This window comes from Epinephelus fuscoguttatus, linkage group LG6 (assembly GCF_011397635.1).
Source record: "Epinephelus fuscoguttatus linkage group LG6, E.fuscoguttatus.final_Chr_v1".
NCBI lineage: Eukaryota > Metazoa > Chordata > Actinopteri > Perciformes > Serranidae > Epinephelus > Epinephelus fuscoguttatus.
Genome location: NC_064757.1, coordinates 6,806,638 through 6,826,164, shown reverse-complemented (window position 1 = coordinate 6,826,164; position 19,527 = coordinate 6,806,638). Strand labels below are relative to the sequence as shown.

Sequence of the window (19,527 nt, the reverse complement as noted above, 5' to 3'; positions counted from 1 at the left end):
ACATGCATTATGACAACTTAATAAGGTTTATGTTGTTTATAAATGAAGTGGAGTTTGTCTCAGAGGCTTCAGAGGGACTCTGCTCTGTTCAGCTGTCTGCTGCTGCTGCGAGAGATTAAATTTCATTGGGGGCAGGGAAAAGTGCAAGGGAGACAGCAGTCATTCAGTTTGTTGCCCTAGTAAGCCATTTCCACTGAAGAAGTTCCTGGTACTATATTTGGGGGGCTGGAACTACTACAGGAACGTCCTCTCGCTCGGCCCTCTCAACCGCCATGTCGCCACTGAGAGAGCGGAGTCGGAGGAAGGTTCCTTGGTGTCCTTCTGCGTCTTCTTCTTCTTGTGTAACCTTGTCTGTATTGGCGGTTAATACAGCATTACCGCCACGTAATGGATTGCAAGCGCATTACACCTATAATGGGCTTTTATTGGGGAAAAATAGCTCAAATGCGACCCCCAGTGGTAAAATTAGGTATATAATTCAATATATCGGTTCGGTTAGATATTTGGCTTTAAATCAAACCGGTTGGAAAATTTTCAAACCGGCACAAGCCTATAGCAGAACAAGGTTGTTGTTGTAGCCTACTGCTGTTTCAAGAATATAAGCAAAACAAGCCCAAAAAAGGCAGTAAGAACAGCGTCGTCAAGCATCTTGTTATCCGGAGTGAGGACTACAGTGTTTTCTTCCGGTACACATAACATCTGCCCCGCCCCCTATCCAATCAGAAACCTTCCCTGCCCCAAACCTTGCGCAGACCCAAATAAAGGCGATTAAACTGATCTCCCATGTAAACCCTCATTTGGAATTAATATTTCCCATGTAAACTACCTGGAAAAACTTTAATTACAAATGATTCCATTCAGATTTATTTCATTCTGAATGAGAAGCCATCATGTAACCACACCTAATGTGTCTCCATCTCTGAAACACTAGTTTATTGTCAGACTCTCTTCTAGACTCGCTTTTTGATAAGTCTGTCTTCCTTTTTTTGGGTCGCTGCTTTGCATTGTAGGCAGTCGTTGCAAATGCTGGAACTTTCTCTGCAGAATTGTCTGGCATTGAATCAGGCTTTCATCAAAGGGACGTGCATCTGCATTTGTAGAACAGCCAATAGGAATGTCGTCCTCCTGAAATGACGTGTGATTGGTCAAAGTTTTCTATCACAGGCTAGATTTTCTAAAGCCTGAAAACAGAGCCAAGAGGAGGTACAGAAGCCAAGTTTTCTCTCAGTCCACATGAAAGAAAATGCGCTCAAGGTGGTTATGGGGTTTTTGCCCAGTGGTGCCATAATTAAACTGCTTATCCCAGTTTTAAATACTGTTGTTTAAAATGTGCTGAAATGAAAACATCACACATTTGCAGAATGGGGGGTGTTGACACTAAAGGGTTACTTCAGCTCATCTGATAGGTCTGTGGATCTGAACAGTTTTTATTAAAGGGCTTTTGTGTTGTTTTTTCCTTCTCTACCAGACGGTGAAGAGACCTCGTAAGGTGTCAGTCCACTCACAGAAGCAGCCCCCCTCCCCAGGCGGAGAGAGTCGGGAATACGCTCCTTCCTCTCACTACTACGACGCCGATAATGACAACGGCTGGTATCGTGATGAAGGCCGGGACCACACCATGGACAGCAAAGGATACCTGGACCCTGAGTACAGGGGAGGGCGGGATTCCAACCAGAGAGGGAGGAGCCGCGGGAGGAGCCAAGAGAGAAGCTCGCCCAGCCCGGACAGATCCAGGAGGGATGGCAGCCGAGGACGAGCCCTGGACACCAGCGCCGAGCGTCACAGGTACAACAGCAGAGGCCACAGCCCAGGGGACAGCTATCGCATGGAGGACAAGTATGAGCGAGGAGAAGGAGGAGGAGGAAGAGGAGGGAGGTATAGGAGCAGGGACCGACTTAATGACAACCCTCCATCCCCAGAACCTTCCAGAGAGCGGGAGCCACTGGAGAAACCTGTCAACGTCCTGCTGGTGAAGAACAGACCCAGTGAAGGTAAAACACATCGACTAGCTTCCATTGTCACCCAAGCATATGTTGACGAGCATATGTTTAATGACTGCAGATAAAACAATGAGAATGACAATTTTGACAGTGATAGTCTTTCATTTTTAATCAAAACATTTACTTTATTCTGTTTTCACTTACTGCAGACAGAAACACATCAACCATAGTCATGCTTTGTTTTCAAGTTTTCTACTACTGTTGTTACACATTCAAAATATTAAAGTATTATTAAATGCCTCTATAATGCAGTACAGTAGTAACTGCAGCCATTGAAATGACTAGAGTTCACTGTTTATAATTCCACTGTAAAATAAGAGTCAAGAGCTGGCAGCACAGACACCAGAAATATACAGTAATTTTACAGTATCCATACTGTTTACCATAAAAATTAACTTCAGCATATTTCTGCAATTATTTGGATTTACAGTAACATTCTGTTCAGGGTGTTACTTTAAATCAGTCCACAGTTTACTGTCGACAGGCACATTTGATAAAACAATAACTTAATTTAGCAGTTTAAAAATTAGCAAAAATATCAGTCTTCAATGCAATTAACATTCGAACTTTAATATTCTGTGGGCTACAGACATCTGCTTAAAATATGAATTTCTATGAATATTATGCCTGATTACCAATAAACTTTGAAGAGATCAAAATTAAATAAATTTTTTAAAAGGGCAGTGTCAACATGAAAACTGCTACCGTCCTGTTGGATGACCCAGAGAAATGAGCCTATGAGATGTTGTGCGGCAAAGAAAAAACAGCTTACTAGCATCTGCTTTGAGCTATGGCAATAAAGTAAAATTCTTAAATCTGGCTTCTTGAATTCCCCTAACGTTTACCAAACATGACAGCACCTGAGATTAGAGCCTCATCAATCTGGGCCAGTGTTGTTATCAGGAAGTAAAATATTCCAATATCAATATATCAATATGTATTAACCAGAATGTAAGTCCTCAGATGCAAACCATTTGCTACCAAAATAAAACAACAAAACACTGCTTATAGATATAGGCTCACGGCCCCGATCACACAGAAAGCATTTTAGCAGCAGGAGGATGCTTTTTATAATTGTTTTTAATGGGAATTAACCTTTTTGCTTGCTGTTTTTGCGTTGCTACGCACCTTGTGTTTCTAAACTCGTTTTTTGCTGGATCACTCTGAACTCTTAAAGTTGAAAAAAAAATTCAACTCAGAGCAGAAAAGTCATCTCTGCTTTTTTCCCATTGTCCAATTGGATGATTTGAGAGGCGGGCCTTCTGTGGTGGTCACGACAACACATTTACAGTTGCTAATCAATGGAAGAGAAACTGGTGGAAGTAGTTGCTGGTTACCCAGAGCTATACAGCCCTGGACCAACTGGTAGTACTCCCTGTGCTCCGCCCTCTTTTCTAGGGTCTCATGTACACACACAGATCTCTATATCCCTGTGCCCCTCAAACTATGTGTTGACAGCCTCTCACCCTCAACCAGTCCTTGAGCAAGCACCCTCTGCCTGTCCATTTTAGGAACTAGCTACTAATTACTGTGAAATAATATATATAAATAAATAAATAAATAAATAAGCTGTAGATTAATTACACGGGAAGGTTAGGGTAAGGAGGTGATGGCATGGTTGTCTGACAACAATAAAAAGGCGCAGCAAGCCTTTTTTTATACTAGTGGCCTTGTGTTTTCCAACCTGCAAAACGGTCTGTGTGATCGGGGCCTAACGGTTTGAGCTATTCTCTGTTTGAGCTATCACTGTCTCACTGATAAATGACATATTAAAACTAGTTAGACAGCCTGTTGAGCATCAGTTTGATATCAAACATTCTTGGCAATATGAAAAAGATATTGACTAACTTTGTAGATGCAAGACCCGATCGATGTTGTTGAAGCAGGACTTGTTGATGTGTAGCACATGTCCTCCAAATTGTGCGTCCTCCTCTGGAAGACTGCTCTCCAACTGACAAGTTTCATAAGTCCCTTTAGGAGCTGATAGCAAATTATTTCTATTTTTCAAAAAAAAAAAAAAATTGACTGTGAAACAGTCAACAAACAAAAAGCACTAGCCCCAGTGTCAGAGTTCCATGACTAACATTTTATTAAACTTTTGACTGCGCTCCAAATTCTTCATGCAACACCCAGTTTCCAAAAAGTGTATAAGTGGCTGTCATTTTGCATTCTGTCTTAACTCTACATTATAAATAACTTGTATGATGCAACTCTGGATTACAAAGTGATAATGTTGGTATGTGTGTGTATCCCACTGGCTAGCTCATCACTGCTGATTCACACTATGCTAATATGGCAGACACAGACCGCGGAACCGGGGGGGCCAGGGGGCCCATGGCCCGGGTAACTTTTGTACTCTGACATAAAGGGCTGCATTGGGACCCGGCGGGACCCAACGCAAATAGTAATAGTCATTTTGATCCACACTCCACCAGTTGGTGGCGGTAATGGGCCAATTCGCTGTTTGCCAACCGCCATTAAACAGTAGAAGAAGAAGAAAAATAAGAAGAAGAAGATGTAGCCTAGCGACGGGATGTCAACACAGGAACTTGGTGCACATGCATGAACGTTTCCACTCCATATTTATTCATAAATGGACGAATATGCCCTGAACCAGCTTTCATACCAATTTGCCGCTTGCTCCACCTGTCTGTCTGTCTGTCTGTCTGTCTGTCAGCTCCATCTGTCATGAGACAAACATGAAAGAAGACGTGCAGTTTATTGTGTTTCACCAGCGACGAGCTGTCATTACGTGCAACTATTACGCACGTCTGCGCGCTCTTTATAACTCACTGTGTGAACCTATGTTGCATAATAAAGATTTGCCCCCTCATAATTTTTAACCGCCCCCTCAGTAACTTCATCCTGGCGCCAGGCTTGCCTTAACCTCAATCACTGCGTGATTATATAAAGGTAGAAAAATAGCCTAAATAAATACAGAGGAGGAGAATAGAATATGAAACAGCCTTTTTTTCATTAAAAACTAAATGAAAACAACGAAATAGGAGCGCTATTCCTGACCAGTGCGTCAAAAGACATGCAGGCCAGGGGAACGAAACAAACAACCCCATGAATCTCTTTATTAATAGCCTATAAAATGACGTGTTTTCTCCTGTGGGATGGGAGAAGACACAAAATCAATGCATCTCTATTATTGTGCGGGCATAAATTCTCAGAGTTTTGCGGGAGTGGACATACACATTGCAGGAGCGGGCGGGAGTGTAACACACACGTCGTGGTTGCGGGCGGTAATGGTCAGAAATTCAGCAGAGCGGGCAGGAGCGGGATGAAGAAAACAGTCCCGCGCAGGGCTCTACTCTGACAAACTATTTTATATGAATAAAAGCCTAAGTTGTAGCCTATCTGTGTTTTTACGAGCCAAGTCACCACACACCTTCACTCACTCTCACCAACTGCTGCCGATAAAAAAAAAAACTCCCACTGACTGCTGCATACTGATTTGATATTAGTGTGCCTATCAAGTGCATTGTTAATCAATACGTCATGCATGAGCGTTGCGAGCTAACGACGGGCACCTGCGCTGGCTGCATCTGGGAAAATGAAGAGACAGAAGTCCATATCTGATTTTCTTCAAATAAACAGAAAAAACAAAACGATCAAATTACTCCAGCTTCCACTGTGGCCTCATCTGTGCCTTTATGTATAAATAGGCTTGGCCTGTTGTGTGTGAATGTTAGAGTGGGATCAGAGGGGTTAATCTGAGCAAGCATGTGTTCGTGTTCATGCGTGTACTGTGGATGTGACTGTGTGGCGTCGGAATAAAAAAAGTGCTCCGCAATGTTAGTAATATTGTCTGTTTCAATGCATATGCCCCCCCACCCCCTCCGCGTGACCTGAAATTATGGCCCCCCCCTTGTTCAGATGCGTTCCGTGGTCCATGATGGCAGAATCATAGAAACGTAGCACCCACCCTCCAGTTCACCCCTGGTTAACACTGTTAGCTCAGTCAGCACTGTTGCCATTGGTTAGCGCTGTATATTGTGTGCAGGTAACTCATACGCTCTTAATTTTGCATAGAGTACCTTTAAACTCCCATAGCTGCTGCAGCAGCACAGGGTTATTCCCATATCACTGTACAGAGTGCAGTATTCAACCACTTGACTGCAACTGTAAAATGCATCGATGGTCACATGGTTAAGCTAACTATAGTACTATCTAACAGTAATATTGGCTTTTATTGCAAAACATGGTCACTTCTTAACACCTCATCTAAATGCCATAGAACAAACGATGATGATCCAGTGATTACCTGGATGAATTTGCACCCACCATGATGTGTTCAAAAATCCATCCAGGCATCCAAATGATCGGCTGATCTGCATTCATCTCCTATTTTGTCAAGAACCTAAATTATCTTGAGTTAGTTCCAGCAGGGGTTTGCAGTAACTGTGATGTTTTGTGTCTTTTGTGTGTGTTTGTAGAGTATGGTCTACGTCTGGGCAGTCAGATCTTCATCAAACAGATGACCAGTACAGGCCTGGCTGCCAAAGATGGGAACCTGCAGGAGGGAGACATCATTCTCAAGGTGCACACACAGTTATTCACAGTACAGTCACACATCCATCACAGACAAGTCATCTAGCACAGTGGTTTCAACCTGGGGTCCTGGGACCCTCCAGATGTTCCTAAGATACATATGCGGGACAGAAACACCCCTGGCTCCTTTATCAGAGCTGCCACAGCTTTTGACTGCCTGTACTCTGTGTGTGTGTGTGTGTGTGTGTGTGTGTGTGTGTGTGTGTGTGTGTGTGTGTGTGTGCGTGCACGCACAGATCAACGGGACAGTGACAGAGAACCTCTCTCTGCATGACGCTGGGAAGCTGATAGAGAAGTCAAGGGGGAAGCTGCAGCTGGTGGTCCAGAGAGACCACCGTCAGATCCTCGTCCGCATCCCCCCCCTCGCAGACTCCGACTCTGATAATGACGGTGAGTCACTGAAAGCGTGGCCTGACCAACAGGGTTAGTGTTAAATCACAGGGATGTTTGTACACTGTAGTGTATAGGGTAACTACAGGGTCTCCCTCAGGTCTGAAGCTGTTGTGGTGCTCTGGGTGGAGATACATCAAATTATTCTCTTTATCTATGAACTTATTCCATAATCAGAGAACTGTAGAAGCCCCAGAGTGTCAAAAATGACCCTTCAATTAAATAAGATCAGGGGGATAACTAATACTTGACCTCTTATTTAGCTTAAAATATATATGGACTGCTGCAAGTTGGTCTTAGCAACCTAAGTGTGAAAAGCCTGAGCTGTAGCAGATATGGTAGGTCCAGCTCAAGAGGAAGTCTCAGCATAAAGCATGCTGGTATAAGACTTAGATTAGAGTTAGGATTGGTCTTTCAGTTGTAAGAGTTTAGATGCCCCATTAAATTGCACACTCATATGGTATATGTATCATACGTGCTGTTTTTAACTGACAGAGGACCAAAGAAATAAAGCTAGTCAGAATTGCCCCAAGCTATGGAGGTTTAAGTGTGCCACCAGAATAATAATTGATTTTCAAAGGTCAGTAGGTAAATAGAATCTTTTCCTTCACTGAGATAATTAACATAGTGATGAATTAAATTAGCATTTAAATAATGCTGTTAAAACAGTTATTCATATTTATTCAGTTCAGTTTATCATTGAACATATGAACAGTAGCATATATATTCAACAACATTTAACACATCATACTATGAAAACCTTCATGGAAATAAATAATTAGTTCAAAACAACATGTAAATCAAAGGTTTACCATTCAGCAGTCTAAAAGCTTCAGTGACTGCTGTTTTTCTGAACCTAGATTTGAGTTTTTTAATCCTCCTCCCAGGTTGTATTCCTTCACAGAGCTGGAATCATCTCCATCAATGATCAGAGCCTTTTAAAGACAGAGATAAAAGGAGAGAGCCGTCATTTAGGATGCACTCTGAACTATTTTTCTTTTTCTTTTCAGCAGTAGTCAGGTAACCAAATTTAACTGTGACAGATTTGAATGTGGCACTCCAACCATAACTTCTCTGCAAAACTGGAACATAGCTTCCCTTAAAACTTAAAAAAATCTAGTCAGTCAAAATTTTAAGACTGATTGATTTAAGTTTTGCAGTGATTATAGCGCCAATGAATCTAAATTCTTTCACATTCTAAAAGGATTCCTGGTAATTTCAAGAGGTGCTAAAGTCTTTGATCACCTCTTCATGTGCCTACTTTTTCAGTCTTAAACTGAAGATTATTATTATTTTTATGCCTCTGTGCCAGTGATAGCTGTGGTCGGAGGTATTGTGTTTTCAGGTTGCCCATCCGTACATCCATATGTCTGTCTGTACATATGTCCGTACATATGTCTGTCCGTCCCATCCTTGTGATCGTGATATCTCACCATGAGGGAATTTCTTTAAAGTTAGCACAAACATCCACTTGGACTCAGTAATGAACTTAATTGATTTTTTGGTGGTCAAGGTCACTGTGACCTTGCATCTATCTCATTTGTGAACGCAATATGTCAAGAAGGCCTTAAGCAGGTTTCCTCAAATTTGTCACAAATGTAGACTTGGACTGAAGAATGAAATGATTAAAATTTGTTTGTTGAAGGTCAACGTTCATATTCACCTCACAAAACATGTTTTTTTGGCCATAACTCAGTTATTCTTACACTAATTATGACAAAATTTCACACACGTCTAATAGGATATGTATGATGAAGTGCTGACATTTTATATCCAAAAGGTCAAAGGTCATCTTCAATTTGGTATCATAATGCATAACACAAAAATACTTTTCTTGCCATTACTCAGCGAACAGAGGGGGAGACATTTGGTCAGATACTGATTTGGTGACACTAATCTTGAAACTGTACTGATTGTATAGATCTTCTGTGCTGCCGGGGGGAAGATGTGTGTGAAGCATCCTTGTTTTCACAGACATGGATGTAAATTGTAAGTGCAACTTGAGTGGTCTGCAGAAGTATACAACAGCAAGGCAGTAATTCTAGTTACTAATATTATTATCATTATTATTATTATTATTATTATTATTATTATTATTATTATTATTATCACCAGGCACAGTATTACAACACTCACTCCTACATGCTGATTTGACAGTTCCTAGTAATATTGCCAGCAAAGAAAATATCATAAATGGTACAACTCTTTGTATACAGTAGAGAGTGTTATTGAGCCACTTGCTTCCTGTCCTACAACGAGAAACCAGAAATACATTTCTATAAAAATAATTAAGAAAACAACAACAACAAAAAAGCCCTCAGCTTCTGAAAAAAGAAATCTCTGAAGACTTGCTAAGTAACTAATGTATCCTAAGGCTTTTTATTTATTTATTCATAAATAAATGCATGAAGGCAAAAATATTAGTGTTGCACAGCATATTTATTTAAATTAAATTAGTTATTACTTTATTAATTTTAACTACATCATTTAAACACAAACAGGTATTGTGCTTGATGAATTATAATTAACCAATGAGAAAAGGTAATAATTATTCCTTGTGACACACTTGAGCCTCCATACCAAACACAGTATAATTAATAAAAGGATTTATAATTAAAACAAAGTGTCCATTGGCATTATTTCAACTGTTTCCTAGTTACAATCATGTTTACACATACAAAGGTTGAAAATATCATGCATTCAAGCAACTAAAAATACCACCTGAAATTAAGCAGTCTTAAGTTTCTGCTTGCAGCTGCTCAGCTTCTGTGTATGACTGTAAAAAAAGAGAGAGGTCACTGGCAGGTCAGGATGTAATCAGGACCCTACTGCTGGCTGAGAGGTTCTTAGGAAAAACCTCCAGCCCAATTGGAAACTGAACTGATCATATTGATTTAAAAGTGCTCATCTTGACAAGCAGAAGCGATCCCTGTAATCGCTCAAAAGTGCAATCTTTCTCTGTGTTTTCTCTTCCAGATAATATGTCATACTTTTAGATGAAGGACCACCCAAGACACAGCATGTGTAACACTCTGTTGCCTTTCTCTAAGCTGTAAAACGGCTGTGACCCAACCTGACTAAGTTGTAAAGCTTTCACACCTTTTGCACTTCTCTTTATACTGCTCTAAATCTTTAACTTTTTAATACATGATTCATTTTCCTGAATAAATAAACACAATTAAATCACATCATGTACTTTGAATTGTGTGATTCATTAAGTATAGAAGTTGAATAATGCCAGTGGAAGAAGTCAGTAAGCTGCCATCAGATTAATGTGCTTCATTTTACAGTATTGCCTGAATATTGAATCATGATGTTGCAGGGTGATGATTTATTTTTGTGAATACAGAATGTTGCATGACAAAGCGTGGCTCATAAAGTGGGTAAGATGTTGTTGAGTCTTCAGTGTAATAACATATTAATGATCTGTCCTAACAGTGTAGCAACTTGCCATTGTCTGTCCAGGTGGTATATCTGAACTCTCATCACCTCCCTGTTGTCTCTTGCTGCATTTCCACTTCACGCAAACTCTCATTCCACATGCACACCTCTCGCTGCACTGTCAGGCTCACCATAATTCACTGATGGCCCCAGCCTGGAGCCTGGAGATAGTCTGTGCAGTCTGCTGGCTGGGCTTGTAAGCATCTGTGTGGAGCGTGTGTGTACAGCTAATGCTAAGCACAAAGAAGGGTCAAAACAGAAACAGTAATTCTCACCTAACATAAAAATTGTTCAGGAGCAGTTAGATTTTAAGTTAAAATTTCTATGTTTTCTTCACAATTTCCCTGAAAGTTTCAAGGACAGATTGTTGTAATTTGCATCTACCCACAGTATAGGGAGAGTAAGAATAATGTTCTGTGACATAGCACATATTAAATAGAAACTTTGGTATTTTACAATCTGGACCATTCTTTTGCCATGTTTGTGTCAAGTGACTAATGGAGACAGCAATTTTTGAATTTGGTCCAGTATTGAGGGAGACTGCTGCAGTCAGCAGCCGCTCAACAGGCTACACTGTAACCACTTGGGGCATTAGTGCAACATCAATTTACGTTCACTCAAAGTGTTTGTTTTTGCCACTGACAGGCTCAGATTGTTATTATAAGTGTCCAACAACATTATGGAAAGTATCCCTACAGAGACATGAAAAGTTTTTCTTTACATAATTAACGCAAAGTAACAGTTAGTTTTAGGCAAGTAAAGTTACCGTGGTTAGGTTTAGGAGAAGATGGTGAGGACATACCCTAAATTGATTCTAAGTTCATACAGATCCAAATACGCAACTCCAGGGGAAAGTCCTGGGTGAAATCTTTTTTTTTTGTGACATGTCCACCACCCCAACCTGCCTCCTTATGAGCTCTTCCTTGTTTACTGCCGTCAGTGCATTAGTCACGTGATCATAGCCTTTCAAAAAACATGGTATTCAATGATTTTGGGTGCACAGCTTTTTGTAGGAAAACCTATATGAAACATATGTGAAACAGCCTGTTTCTTTACCTTTCGCTTGATCTGTTTTGCTATTGTGTTTAATCAAGTCCCGGTAACGAGAAGTCTCATTCTGAAATCAACCGAGATGTGACTTGTTGCATAAATACAACAGCAGACCTACGGGTGAGAGTCGGAGAGAGAAGTGCTGGAAAGGGTTAGTTGTGGTGGAGCACAGAGAGCATAGCTTGGTGTGTTATAAAAGATGTTTGCTGTCATGGCTGAATATTTGAAGAAATTAAAGGAAACCTTTAATTTCTCCAAAGGGATCTTTTCCATAATGTTGTCAGACACTTATAATAACAATCTGAGCCTGTATGTGGCAAAAACAAGTACTTATATTGGTTGTAAATTGTGGCCTGTCTCACAGCTACTGGCTGCAGCACTCTCTGTTAATACTGGACCAATTTCAAAAATTGTTGTTCCAATTAGCCACAAAGGCATAAAGGATATGGTCCAAGTTAAAAAATTCCAAAGTTTCCCTGTAAACACAGCACTTATTAAAGTGTTTAACAACAACAAAATGGTATTATAGTTATGAACTTAGTTATGTCCAGTGTCTAGAAGTTGTTCAGTAGTATTTCCGAGAACAAATCTTAAAAGGCTGCAAAAACTGACAGAGAGTTATTTAAACCCACATAAAAACACTGTCCTTCATATTTGTTGAGTTATATGCTTGCTTGTAATAAACAATTCTACAGAAAGACAACTTCATCACTATAAGTACAAAGAGAGAAGTCAAAAACAGTGAACTGACTCATTTTGTTTGCTAACTTAGGTAGGATTAGCTGCTATATGCTTCTGACCAAAAATATTTGAGGAGGTCAACCGCAACACGTGGTTTCAGTCTGGTCTAGTTTTCACTGAAATACCTTCCTGCTAGAGAAAGGTGTTTCAATGAAAACTGTTCATAGCAAAGTCAGTGGATCTTCATCATATGTTTTATCTACCTACTTTGTCCAAATACTGTTGACCGAGCTCTTTCTCTCAATTATTTGGGCATAATATACAATACAATCTAATACAGCAACACCACAGGGTAAGCATATAATCCAAAACCAGCTTAGTTAAGTAACTTTAACGTTGAGTAACATATGTAGCTGGAGTCAAGATGTCTAGCAGGAGCTGAAGAGGGCATGTTCAACCTGAAAATACACAGATGTGCTCCACCCTACCACTCACTGCAACACTGACTAACAAGTAAACAGCCACCCAGTAGTGAATCTATGTAAAATGGACATGAATCCCTAAAAGCTCCAATAAGTTGTCTGTTTCTGCTGCTCCTGCCATGGATTAATACAAAAACAAGATTAAACATGTAAAGTTCCACCAGCAGCTGCAATGATAATTTCACCCCACGTTATGAAAGTGTTAGGTGGAAGAGGATTTAACTTCTCTTAAGCCTCACAGTTCTGTTGCTACCCAGGGGTGCTACTAGAGGAAAGGTCATGGAGTCATTAAAATTAAAAGGTTCATCCTCTGAGTAATATGAATGTACTCAGAAGGGAAACATGTTGAAAAAACACATAAAATACGGTTGTAAGCAGAAGGTAATATGTGTGCTTAAGTAATAGAAAATAAATTTTTCTCATAGCTGAAATTGAAATCTCATAACTGAAAAGTGGCTCTTGACTTTTTGGGGTGCTGGACCTTTTGTCCTGGAGGGTTCAGTAAGACAGGCATATCTGACGCCCTGTCAAAAATACCATCCGATTAATCGGGCTCATTGATATCTGCTGCATATTAAAAGCCTCTAAGCCACCAACATATTATTTCAAACATCTTCCACAAACCCCTTGCATCACCACCAAGGACCACCAGAGGTCCATTGCTCCGCTAAGAGACAGTGGTATATGGGCATCTGTCTTTAGCCCTAGTTGTTCAGCTACTTGTTACATTTCAAATATTTCCACAGTAGAGACTGAAATTGGTAGAAATGTTGTGCTGATGGTGGCACTAGGGGAAAGGTTAAGAGGTCGCCAAAAACGAAACAGATTCTGTGGGGACCAGGAATATCCAATCTGTCCTGCTGTTGTGAAGATATTCTTGCTCTGGAGTGTGTGATGGACGCACAGATGAGATAGACCGACCCATATCGCCATCCTCATGTCCTGCCTCTAGAGGGCAGATGGAAAAAAACTGTGGGTCTTTGTGATGAAGTCTTTTACACCATCACACAGTCTCAGTTTGGTATTGGCATATATCTGAATGATGGATGTTGTTTGGCTGACACTTGCCCATATCAGGTTTGACATGTTATCTTACATTTCTCTTTTTCTGTCTCTCTCACCTTCTGTCTTACATTGTCTCTCTTTCTTTCATTTCAATGTCTCATTGGTGCTTTTTCTGGTTACAGCCCTGCATGCAGAATGTCTCTCTAACCCTAATCCAACTAATTAATATGCACTATATGTCACCATGTGAAACATGGCTGTGCCAGACCCCCAGCTGACCCTGCCCCCCTGTCCTTCCCCCTTTCCAAGTGACGATCTCTTTTTGTCTGCTGGTTTATGACGGCGTGTTGTCTTCTGGGGAACAGATTTCTTGGCACTCTTTTATTTGTTCTCTTTTATGTGGTTCCCTCGCTTGTCCTTTCACACCTGAGTCCTCAAATGTTGCTTCTGTTTCTGGTTTCTTGGTGTACTGGCTCCTGTTAAAGCTTCTGTTGTCAGCCTCCCTACCTCTCTCCCCTCAGAGCAGTGTGCTGCGTGTCACACTCTGATGGATAAAAGCAGCAAAATCAAAGAGCCTCCCACCCATGTTCACTTCAAATGAAAAGAAAAAAAAAATCATAGGGACCAAATGAAAGCCAGGCGCTTACTGTGTGTAAGCACTTTGGACCAGCTTGCTTTTGGGTTCCAAAGCAATAGAGATACTCCCTTGAGGTCAGACCTACCCTCATACTGGCATTGCAGCGGTTGCCTCATTGATCTTTAGAAAGCATTTCTTGAAAGTGTTCGAACATGAATTAGTCTTACTGTATCTCTTTAAGTTACAATCTTTAAGATATACATTATATCAAACCTCTTTTTTGATAGTACTCATGGCCAGCAGGTTTTCAATAACATTCAGTATATTTATATCCATCCATCTTTCTTTCATCTTTTATTTGAATGTGAACTGGGAACGGCAGCAAGCTAGTTCAGATGTCCTTCTTCCCAGCCGCATCCTCCAGGAACTTTTGGGTGTAGCAAGGTGTTTCCAGGCCAGATGGGACATCATCCCTCTGAAGCCCAAGACACACCAAACCGACTTCTAAGAACTAGTGGCAATGAAAGCCAACTGCTGCATTGCCTCACGTTGCCTGTGTCTCGGCCAAAAAGTGTCACATCAACACACCACAAAGACTACAGTGGATAGCCAACCAGCCAACAATGTATGCTCTGTGCCCCCATGAGAGGAAATAACTCTCCATACCAGCAGACAGTGTTGGTCTGTATTCATCATTCAAAAAGAGAAATCTTGGTGCTAGTTAGCCATTTAGCACATTAACAACACAATCCCATGTTAAAAGAACAGAGCATATTTACCGTGCGCCAGTGAACCATATCATAAACCATCGGGAGACATTTCTGCAAAAGAGTTTAATGGCTTAAGAAAAATATTCTTACCTTACCTTTACCTACCCCACATGGGCCAATGTGGGGCAACAGTTTGGAACACACAGCACCAACTAAGGTGATAGACACTCAACCACTGCCCAACATTGACTGATGGCCAACTGTTGGCTTGGTATGTCAGGGCTTTAATATGTTCTAAGTGTCAAGAAAAATTTTTAATACTTCCTCGTGCTTCTACATGTTCGGTATCATAAAGCATGAGCACAGACCTGTGGGCCCTAAATATTAAAACACACATGACCAACAACATGGTGTTGCCAAAGCAGCCAGGATCTTCACTACAGTGTATTGCACCCATTGCTAATCATCATATATATATACACTGGAAGGTCAGAAAATAATATAAAAACATTCAGTGTTTTTACACAAATTTGAACAATAATGCTGTTTTTACACAAAGTATTTCTGGACTATGAATTTGGGTGGAGAAACAGCTGCTTTTATCCTGAGTATTGAGCTGTGGCACCAGAGTTTGTCCTCATCATTTTGACAAAAACATCTCTAATAATGTCCTCATCCTGTCCAAGGCGATAATTAGCTGGTGTTGGGACTTCTTGAGGCAGCCTTTTTCTACTGCTGCTGCTGCTGCTACTGGTGGTGGTGGTGGGGGATTTAACTTGAAAGAAGTCTCTGTGTCTAACTGAGATGTTTGTCTGTTTGTCTGTCTATCAGACATATCAGAGATGGAGTCATACCATTCCTATTCTCCCCCAGAAGAGAGGAGGTCCCGCCAGTCTGACCTGTCCTCCCACTCTTCTAATGAAAGAGACAACCCCAGGTAGGTTGGGTGAAAGTTTTGACTAATAAGTTAAAATCCAGAAAATGCAATACCTGAACCAACTGACTTCCAGTTTGGTTATGTAGATGTGTGACCTAACTAGAAATATGTCCTCAAGGACTGCGAAATTGACCCAAGACTTGACATAGATTTTTCTTGATTGACTTGAGACTCACATTTGACTTTTCCAAAGATGTCAAAATGCTCTGATGACCACTAATTGAAGTTAGCTAATAAGGTATCTTGTTAGTACCTAATGCCTTCTTGAAATGTATGTGAGCTTTTACTGTATTCCTGTCCACCTCCTGCAGTGCATTAGCTAAGTTAGCTTACTCAGGCTTTAATCAGTTGCTGTTACATCTTGTAGTCCCTTTAAGGTCTCTCATCCTGTTTGTGTGTGTGCATGTGGTTGTGTGTAACAGGGAAGAGCCCATGAGGACAGCTGAGATGTCAGCGATGGCCTCCCCGTTCAGAGTTCCCGAAGATCCCCAGGCCTCAGCTGAGCTGAACAAAGACACACCGCACATTGAGGAGCCTCCAGGTTATCACTCACAACACCATCCACCTCCGTCTACCATGGCAGGGTCACAGTCCTTACATTAACACGCTTTTCGTGGCGCTTTCCCCCTGCAAAAACAGATGGGTTGCTAAAACACAACCAGTTTTGTTGTTTGTTAGTCTTGAACAGTGGTCTGAAGCTTGGTAGGTGTCTCTCCTAGTAGGTGTTGTTACTACAAGCAAAACCTTTTCGCTAACGTAAAAGATATTGATTAATGCAGCTTTGAAACCAAATCTCAGCACAGATTTGGAGCTACATCGACCAGTGGACTGCAGTGTTCACAGCTCCACCTTTTAGCACCAAATCTGTGTGTTTGGTACTCCAACAGAGGGGTTACCAAAAATGGGGACGTAAGGAACGGTTCCATTGATAGCATCCACAACTTTTCACAGTGGAAATGAAAATAATGTGTACCGAACTAAACTGAACTGTACCGGACTGTCACTATCTCAAAGAAAATCTGAATCAGCTGCTCTCTAAACTCTGACAGTCCATTCTGCATCATTTTTCTCCAGTAAAAAGCTGCCTTTAAATCATTTGGTCATTTCCAAAGCTTCATTATACCTTTACTTTAACTGACAAACATGTTGGTATAAGCATAGAAGATTTTAACAACACTCTTCTGATGTTCTTATCAACAGCTGCTGTAACAGCCACGCCCAAGATTCTCCTCCGACCAAGTCCAGAAGATGAGAAAATATACGGGTGACTTTGTCTTTTTCTCACCTCAGAGTGTTTATACTTTGACTTTTTCTTGTCTTGTCCCCCCCCCCCCCCACCCCCACCCCCCCACCCCCCAATTATGTTTTATTCATAATCATGTGAAAGGGTTTGTACATCAGACCAGAATTATTCTGAGGCCTTCACATCCTCAGTACATGAATCCACCTCAACCCGTACTAATTGTGCCAACTCAAGGAATATACAGTATGCTTCATGTCTCTGGGCACTGAATACATTGGAAATGATTATGTTATGGCTTGAGCTCTGCTCTTGGCATTTAGAACAACACCGCTGCAGGAACTGTCTTCAGCTTGACTTACTGTTGGTGATGGGGATGTATAGAAAAGTGTATATAGTCAGGTGTATTTTAGACTCTGGTTGACATCATGACATGACACATAAAGACTTGCAAGACTCCACAGCCGCATATAATGATGTCACTTCTTTCCACAGTGTAAAGGTCAAATCATTACAACTATGAGCAGCAGCTCTGTTCACCCTGCTCTGTGACACTAACTATATAGTGTGTACTGTAGTAACTGCCATATGATACTGTTTTGGCAATTAGCATCAACCTGTTGTCATTTCTATGGCGTCAAATACGGACACTTTGTCACGCCCCTCAGTGTCTCAGGGCAGCCTTTTGCGTGTCTATGTGACGCACAGTTTTATTACTTTGTAACGTGTAGTTGATGCGATGAAAAAGTCACTGTTAGGTTCAGGCAACAACACTTAGTTAGGTTTAGAGAATAAGATTATGTCTTTGGTTAAAATAAGTATCTTTGTTATGTAACATGATTCATTTATATCAGTGGGTGACGTCTGTGAGACGACAACCATACAAAAATTATGTAATGTTTAATTAAAACAGTGGTAAAATTTGGTTTCACACGGGACGTAGGTATGTTAATTACATTTAATAACCTTGGCTTTTGATTTCAAGTGGGACACAAACTCTGGGCTTCGTGGTGAAAGTCCAGTTTTGTCTGACCCATCCACCTCCCATCCCTCCTACCCTAGGTGGACTCTCTTGCTCTTTATACTACCTCAGTTATTCTCAGTGTCAAGTATTGCCATGGATGGGTTCACAAATAAGTTAGTTGAAAGCCTGGTGTGTCTCATTAAACCACTGAACGCTCCCTTTGCTGTTGATATCACATGCTGTACTGAATGACAAAGTGTCCGTAATTGACAACCTGAGAATGAGAACAAGCTGTTTGTATACAGGAACTCATGTACTTTACTTTCGCTTACTAACAATCAGTGGTGGAAGAAGTATACAAAGTCTTTACTGATCCAAGGAGGATAAATATACTATAAAATACTCTGGCTAGTGAAACTACAAACATATCAAAAATTTGTACTAAAAGTACTCAGTATGCAGAAAATGGCTGCTTTAGTGCTTTTTTTCCTTGTATATTAATGCACTGAAATGAATGGACTCATTTTCAACATGAATTCAATTTTTAAAAGAAGATGATAAATGGGTGTCAGTGAGGTCAGTGATGTGAGTAATTCAGTGTGCTGTGTGGGAAAGGTGGTGTGTGGATGCTGGCAGACATTATAAAGGAACCAAACCCAGTGAGTGGGAAGTCTCCCTTAGAGGACTGAGGTGACTGCTTCTGTGGTGTCAGGAAAATGACATACTCAAGTGAAGTAATACCTCAATATTATAGTTAAGTACAGTCCTTGTAAACATACTTTGTTATTTTTCACTACTGCTAATTGGAAACAACAGAAAACAGTAGAGTTGGAATGAGCTCCAGTACTTTAATTAAAAAGTAAAAATCTTTTTATTTTATTTTCCCCATAGACATTATTATGTGACATGAAACTCTGCTGGCTGAATTAGCAATACAGACCAGGTATCTGGTCCATACAGCAGAGTGGGATGAATTACTGTCTTGTAAATGAACAGTGTTGTTTCCACTTGCATGTTCTCAGTTCTCTAACGCTGACGCAGCTGATTTAACAATGTATTTTCTCTGTGTCAGCACTGGAGGAGAGAAAGCCACCAAGGTACTGTAGGGAAGTCGATCCATGTTTTTTAAAGGTTAAAGGTAAATGAAGAGCAGGAGAAGTTACCTATAAATCCACCAACAATAAAGATGGCAGTGTTGAGAAAACTCAAAACAGACTGCAGATAAAATCAGCTCACTTTCAAATTCTGGGTCAGTTGTGGGCGTTTTGTTCTCAACTGCAATGATAAAGCATTTCAAAGCTCTGAGTCATGCCTCCAGCTGGCTTCTTCTCCATGGCAAACTTTGCTAATGGGTACTGTAGTGTTAGAGCCATGGTTTCTCAAAAACAAAGCTGAAATAATTATGTTTTCATGTGTTGCATACTGCCATTTTAACATCTGCCAAAGGCAAAGAATTTCATTGAGGAATATATAGCAACAGGTATACTGACAGT

The 19,527-nt window shown here is 40.7% G+C and overlaps 1 protein-coding gene across 3 annotated transcripts in view; it reads left to right on the top strand.

Moving 5' to 3' along the window:
* LOC125890941 (tight junction protein ZO-2-like) overlaps positions 1-19,527 on the top strand; it is a 133,317-nt gene that overhangs the window by 68,703 nt on the left and 45,087 nt on the right. For all 3 annotated transcript variants that reach the window (XM_049579869.1, XM_049579868.1, XM_049579870.1), the window contains exons 5-10: positions 1,469-1,991; positions 6,443-6,546; positions 6,794-6,947; positions 15,725-15,830; positions 16,253-16,371; positions 17,031-17,094. In XM_049579869.1, coding sequence (XP_049435826.1) covers positions 1,469-1,991; positions 6,443-6,546; positions 6,794-6,947; positions 15,725-15,830; positions 16,253-16,371; positions 17,031-17,094 — 1,070 coding nt within the window. The remainder of the gene's footprint in view (positions 1-1,468; positions 1,992-6,442; positions 6,547-6,793; positions 6,948-15,724; positions 15,831-16,252; positions 16,372-17,030; positions 17,095-19,527) is intronic.